The sequence below is a fragment of the Myotis davidii genome, unplaced genomic scaffold (assembly GCF_000327345.1).
Source record: "Myotis davidii unplaced genomic scaffold, ASM32734v1 scaffold116, whole genome shotgun sequence".
Lineage (NCBI taxonomy): Eukaryota > Metazoa > Chordata > Mammalia > Chiroptera > Vespertilionidae > Myotis > Myotis davidii.
The window spans coordinates 2,105,338-2,112,658 of record NW_006290632.1 but is presented as its reverse complement, the minus strand read 5'-3'; the positions used below and the strand labels follow the sequence as shown (position 1 = coordinate 2,112,658).

Genomic DNA, 7,321 nt, shown 5'->3' with positions numbered 1-7,321 from the left:
GAAACATTGATGAGAGAGAAACATCGATCAGCTGCCTCCTGCACACTTCCTGCTGGGTATATGCCCACAACCAAGGTACATGCCCTTGACTGGAATCGAACTGGGACCCTGCAGGCCGACGCTCTATCCACTGAGCCAAACCTGTTAGGGCAATACAAATATCTTGAGCCCTAGTTCTAAAATCTGCATGAATCAGGGGCACTTGCTAAACAGGCATAATCCCTACATTCCATACCTAGTGATTCTGATTTTGTGGGTCTAGGGGGGAAACTGCTATTTTAAAAAGGATTGAAGAAAGGTGGGCATCCTAATGAGATGTATATGGGTTACATTCCACAACCATGGAAATATTGTTGAACTACTTTCTACTGGGCTGAGCCATAGGGATGACTTGGCCTTTAAATCCTGTATGCTGAAAAGTCCAAATTTATGTACTGTGTGTGCACTTAAGAAGCCAGCAGCCACCTACTGATGTCACATAGCACCCAAGGAGACTGTGTTACCCAACTGCTCACTAGGGGGAGAAGATCGTCTCAGCTTTGTTAACCATCTTTCTCGGGGTTTCTTCGTAGGCAATGGTGGCTTGCTACCCAGGAAATGGAACAGGTTATGTTCGACATGTAGACAACCCCAACGGTGACGGCCGCTGCATCACCTGCATCTACTATCTGAACAAGAATTGGGATTCCAAGGTACTTGGAATAATGGGAATAGAGTGTGGGGTTAGAAACTAAAGGAAAAGACGGGGGAGAGATCAACCAAAGGACTCATACGCTAGCATATAGGCCTAACCAATGACACAGACAACAGGGGGTGAGGGCATGAGTAGGGGGATGGGGGGTAATATGGGGATAAGGACACAAATGTAATAACTTAATCAATAAAAAAAATATTTTTAAAAAAGAAAAGAAGGCAGATGACTTAGAGGAGAGTTTGGAGTTCATCATTCCCACAGATGCATCTTTTCTTTTTCAATCCCCTCCCATACCCCACGGAACTAAAGTTGAGATGAAAATAACGGATATCAAGTTAATGTTATGGGAGTAGGTAGAGTCATTATTAGGATATGGAAGGAGTGCTTGATGAAGAGAGGGTAGTTTGTTATTTTAGGGATTGACGTTTTTAGTGTAATCCAGAGCTGATGGGACTCTCAGAATAAGATGTACACTTTTCTCTTCTAGCAGCAACATTGAGAGAATTTCACAAAAATAGAGCTGTGGGATAGAAACCTCCGCAAGCGAGGCTTCCCACACAGTCCTCTCTCGGGGTGATACATCTTATTGGTGGCTGCCTGCCATGGCTTACTGTGGTTTGGGAATGCCAAAGACTTTATGGTTTATTTTTGTTTTTCTGAACATATAGATAGAAAGAGATAGGAAGTCTGGTTCCACACGTACAAACGTTTGTCTGGAATGTGTATGCCTTCTGAGAGTTAAGGATGATTTAGGAGTCTGAGAAGTCAGAACTTTTTAAGCTTGTTTAGCTTTTGTACCTTCTGTACCTCCATGTCCTGCTCATTAGGGCAGCTGCCGGCTGTCGCTGCGCTAGGACACTTTATCTGGGGTCAGAAAAACCAAACCTGGGAAACCAGTGGCTCAGTGGCAAGGCTCATCTCCTTTCCCTGTTGGGAAAATTCTAATCGTTGGGAAACACGATTAGAATTCACCCCTTGATTGTCCTTTAAAAACTTGAAAAGTGGTGTTACAGGCAAGTAAAGTTGTCAGGTCAGTGATAATAAATTGTGAAATACGAAATCATTCAACAAATAGTGGAGCGCCTGCTAGTGCCAGGCATTGTGTTGTGGGAAACACTGAAGTATGAGGCCTGCATTCTACCCTGCTATGGTTATTCTAGTAGGACAGATTGGGCAAACACGTAAAATGAAAAAGTAATTTAATGAAAAGAGAGATACATGTAATAAAAGGTACAGTTAAGGCGAACCGAGAGTTTAGTGAAAAAAAGCATGTCACTTCCAACTAACGAAGTCATATAGGAGCAGAAGAAAGCTGTAAATTCTAATTGAAGAGGAATGATTATTATGTGGGACGACTATCCTAGGAAGCTGTTAATATTAGATTAAACCAGCCGTGGGCAAACTACGGCCCAGGGGCGGGATCCGGCCCGTTCGGCTGTTCTATCCGGCCCGCGGAGCCGAAAGAGCGGAGGGTTCTCTTGCTCTCCCCTCTGCTTCTTCACCAGCAGCAGTGTTAACATGGCAACGTCGGGAAACACGGCCGCAGCTCCTTCTTCTGAGTCCAGTTTAAGAACCCATTGTGGCCCTCGAGTCAAAAAGTTTGCCCACCCCTGGATTAAACCATATGAAATTGCTGGGGTTTTTTTTAGGTCAAAATCTGTCGTATATTGGTGATCTGTATGATTGAACCCAATAGAACTCCATTTTGTGTCCATGGGCTTCATGAGTGGGGGGGTGGGAAGGCTTCCTTTGGCATGAGGTCAGTAAGGAAATAGCTCTAGTCAAGTTTGAAATAAACTTTAATATAAAGTATGAGGCCGAAGTAAAAATGTAGGAGTCATATATTCTTAGAGTGGAGATTGGAAGATGGCTTTGTTTTTAAACAAGTCTTAAATATCATTGTTAATTAACGATGTATGAGGCCAGAAAATAATCCTTCTTCTTTGTGGCCCTTAGCTACACGGTGGGGTCCTGCGGATATTTCCAGAAGGGAAGTCATTTGTAGCAGACGTGGAGCCCATTTTTGACAGACTCTTGTTCTTCTGGTCAGACCGCAGGAACCCACATGAAGTCCAGCCTTCCTATGCAACCAGGTAAGAGCTAGGGACACGAGACCGCGTGAGTAGTTTCTTGTACCAACACCAGTTCCTGGAGAATTCTCTAAACTTGTGTCCTATGCAGATGAGGGAGTAACCACACCCCAAAGCTGATAGCAAACCTGTTTGGAGTCCATTTTAATTTTTCTTAAAGTGGAAGCTTTGGATTCTTTTTTTAAAAAATACTTTCATTGATTTCAGAGAGGAAGGGAGAGGGAGAGAGATATAGAAACATCAGTGATGAGGGAGAATGATTGATAGGCTGCCTCCCGTATGCCATCCACTGGGGATCGAGCCTGCAACCTGAGCTGAGCATGTGCCCTTGACCAGAATCAAACCCGGGAACCCTCAGTCCACAGGCCAATGCTCTATCCACTGAGCCAAACTGGCTAGGGCGCTTTGGATTCTTTAGTATGCAAAACCTAGCGTGGGTTTGAACTATTAACAAATTGTTTTCCATTAGTTGAGCATATTGGATTCTAAATTTCCCAGAGTGTTTGTCTCTTCTGTCCTTTCTTCCCCACTCCTTTCAAAAACCTAATGTTGAACTGCTCCCGGAGAATGTTGGCTGTCACACCCAGGAATGCTGTGTGGTCAACTCTGGATGAGTTTATGAGTTGCCAGTTAAAAGTAGAGAAAGAATCTTGTGAAAAGAAAGAGGAATTTGTTTTGACTTATATTCTTTTTTTTTATTATTTTCTTAGCATAAAATTGGTTTGGGCTCAATGTTCCGATCAGATCCCAACAACTGGATGTAAAATATTAAAATAATCATGTCCTTAGATCATACATGGGAAGATTTTCAGAGTAACTGAACAACTTAGCACTGTTTGGTATTAATCTAGAAACTCTTGATACAATCTTAATTTTGGATTCTGCCTTTCATTTGCTGTTGTTTTATGGTCGACACTGTACATCAGGCAGTACTATAGTGCTGTGAGTTGCAGCTTGAATTGGGAATAGCAGCTCTGGGCAAGGGGTGAGAACATGGCTAGAAGGATATTGACTAAACCTTAACGAGCCTAATTAAATGAAATTCATTGAATTAAATTCACACAAGTAAGTTCTTAAGATTTATGTGTCCCCCTCCAGAAGTCACAGAGCTGAGCCCCACACAGAGTCACATATTAAATGTCAAAGTGGAATGTGCCCTAGGTGAGCAGGTAACTAATTCTACCACCGAAGTCTGCTTGTGGCTTGTTTAATGGGTACAATAATTGGGCCCTGTGGCTTGTGCCAGAATTCCCTTGTTATTCCACAATCCCTTGATGGCTGGAGTCATAGGGAACATTAGCGAACGTTGATGGGAAGCCCTTGAAGAAAAGCAAGGGCTATAGAAATTTGAGTAGCTAACAATAGCTATAAAATGAAACTTTGAAAACTCATGCATGAAGCAATTCCTATTCCAGTCTAGCCCATAGATGGGATAAAGCTTATTAAGGAGAATGCAGTAGAAAGCTTGAGGGCATCATTATTCCATTGCATCTTTGCCTCGTTGTCCAAAACTAAAGAAAGACAGCCAAGAGTTTTAGGTGTCCTGTCATTTAAATGAGTTATTCTTCAAAGCTTCACTCAGATGTCACCTCCTCTTCTCTGTGCTCTCCCCACTAAGTTGGGTCTCCCAGTCTTTAGCAGGATGATTCCTTTCTAGTCCTTTCTGTGTAGATCATTACACAGCCTGTTACAGTATTTGTTAATTGCCTGTCTCCCCACTAGGGGCTGAGTTCCTTGAGGAAGAAGCAGATATATTCACATCATCATTTGAACTCCCATTGCCCACATGGATGCCTGGTGCATACTTGGAATTCCTTACACGTTTTATTACATTTAAATAGAATTGAAACCAGAGAAGTTTATTTTAAATTAAAATTGGAATGGATTTCTAAAAATAGGGGACATTTTAAATGTTGGCTTTAATAAATGACTCTGAAGGGGGATTGTACTATGCATTTTTAATTTTTTGGTAGTAATTTTAAATCTCTTTTCTTATATCTGCTTATCTTTCACAGATACGCTATGACTGTTTGGTACTTTGATGCTGATGAAAGAGCAGAAGCCAAAAAGAAATTCAGGAATTTAACTAGTATGTATTTGATAATTTTCTGTGACTTTTGATCAAGTCAATCTTTGACTTTAATTTTTAAACAAATATTCTCATCTACTCTGTTCATTCCCAGCCGTGCCTTAGCTTCATGTATAATGACATCTTGATGAGCTTAACCCTGAAAGCCTAGCCTTAGCTCTGCTGGGAAAATCAGAAAAATGCAAAGGACAGCCTTTGTGAATGCCTACTTTTGCATGGGAGGTTATAATTGATGGGAATTGTTAACTTTTTATTATTAATGTCCACCCATCCAACATAACATTAAATGTTGCCCATGATTTTGTCACATTGCAAAGGAAACATGATGGAACCCAGCTAGAATGGTTCATTTATTGGCGTGAGACTGTGACTCCCAATATAGAAACTGGGCTCATATAATATAAACTGAATATGACTTAAGAATTGTCCCCTCAGTACTGTAAAGCAGCATTTCCCCAAATACATTGTACAGAAACACTAATCCTGCTAGTCTTGCCAAGGTGGTTTATGAGAAGGTAAATTCCTGGGCCCTACAATATGGGAAATGTTACATATCGTATTCCTCTCTTGAAGAGTCACAGTGCCATTGGCGTATTAACCAAGAAAAAGTAATCTAAGCAATCCTGCAGTAAAGGCATACGTAATATTGCCTAACTCATGACCCATTTGGACTATATGCCTATCAAACACCTAAGAAAACACATTTTGCTAAACTCTATCAGGAGGCACTCTGCTCAATTTTGTTCTGTAAGATGGGAGGTATTTACTAGAGCTTTTTGGATGACATTTGTGATATTAAACTCATCGGATCTGACTCCTTACCCTCTTCATCTTCTCTTTTGTCCCTAATCCAGGGAAAACAGAGTCTGCCCTCACTGAAGACTGACTGTGTGCTCTGAATCCGCTGGCCCCATTCATTTTAGCAATGGCTTCTGAATTCTCTTTAAGAGTTGAGACCCAAAGAAGGCCTCTTCAGTGAATTGGTGATGTGCCACCCCCTCCTGCTTGCGTCATTCACATCCCTGTCTTGCGAATGGTACTTTGTGTTTTCTTGCCAAGACTGCATCCATCTTCAGACACTCTCTTTGCCAGATGAACTCATTGTCTAACTCTGAAAACACCTGCAGACGACCTCTCTTGCCAGCGGTTTAACTGATAGATTTGGTGATACTGTCTATCAAACAAGAGCCCAGAAGCATGGGCGAGGGAATAAATCTTATTTGCACTTTATGTACACTTCCTGATTTGAAAGGAGGAGGCTTACAACGAAGAAAAAATGGTGACAGGTGCCACAGAGAGGCATCATTGAAGCCTTTGACAGCAAGAAACAGGAATCTGTGCCACCTGAACAATTTCCAGATGTTTCTAATCCAGGGCTGTTGGTGTTTCTGGAGAATTATCACAACCTAGTGACATTCTTACCTCTAGAAAGGGCTGCTGTCCCAGTCACCCATTTATAAGTGTCCTGTGGGTAGATACTCCTTTTTCCTTGTCCTACAACCTGGACTTTTGGGTTCTGCCTCATTTTACTGAACATATGACTTTCTGATAAAAAAAAAAAAGGCAAACCAGGTGTTTTCTATTTTCACTTCTTACTTGGGGAACCTAGTTCCTCAGAGGCAAAATTTAGACATTAATTGTTTGATTGCTTTGTTGAAATGGAATTTGAATTTAAAGCGAAGGGGAAAGATATACCTGGTAGTTTAGCGTCAGCAACCTCTGATACTGGTGTTGAAAGATCTGGGCCTACAGATATACAACAAAGTGTGTGCATCGTGAACATTTTGCGAGCGAGATAGAGTTAGAAATGTGGACATTCTCATTCTTCAGTTTCCTTTTAAATGAGCTCACCCTTCTTTAACAAAATAAAATAGTTTTTAGAAACAGGGTGCTGTATTTTAAAAAAGGAAATGGAAATAAAACAAACGTCCTGAAAAGCTTGGTTGAGTTCTTTCATGGTTTCTGTCCCGAGTTGCCTTTTTCAACAGACTGGGCTCTGCAGACCCACTGCGGTGGGCAGTGTGGAGAATCGTGGGGCTTGCTGGAACTGCTGCAGTAAGCACTGACCCTTGAAGGACTTTGCGTCGAGTGTCTGCTCTATGAAAGTTACTCTTCCTAGTTTTCAATTCCATTTTCATAATTTAAAAATCATTCAATTATTTGCTTGAAAATCCCATGAACTTTAAAGGGCCAGGAATATTTTCTTTGGCCATTTACAGACTTAGCAAGAAACAAGTTTATTTTTTTTCTTTTCTGGTTTTAGAAAATTTCTAGCTAAGACATGTCTTCATTCTCACAGCTGCTCTCTTTTTTTCATGGTACTTACCACCTTCTAACTTACTATGTGATTTTCTTATTTATTGTGTTTATTATCTTGTATCCTTGCTGTAGAGCAGCAGTTCTCAACCTTCTGGCCCTTTAAATACAGTTCCTCATGTTGTGACCCAA

General features: G+C 41.2%; 1 protein-coding gene across 1 annotated transcript in view; it reads left to right on the top strand.

Moving 5' to 3' along the window:
- Positions 1-6,753, top strand: part of EGLN3 (egl-9 family hypoxia-inducible factor 3) — a 29,117-nt gene extending 22,364 nt beyond the window's left edge. Inside the window, exons 2-5 of the mRNA XM_006763655.2 lie at positions 573-692; positions 2,651-2,787; positions 4,800-4,873; positions 5,728-6,753. Coding sequence (XP_006763718.1) covers positions 573-692; positions 2,651-2,787; positions 4,800-4,873; positions 5,728-5,759 — 363 coding nt within the window. The 3' untranslated portion in view covers positions 5,760-6,753. The remainder of the gene's footprint in view (positions 1-572; positions 693-2,650; positions 2,788-4,799; positions 4,874-5,727) is intronic.
- Positions 6,754-7,321: the final 568 nt, after the last annotated feature.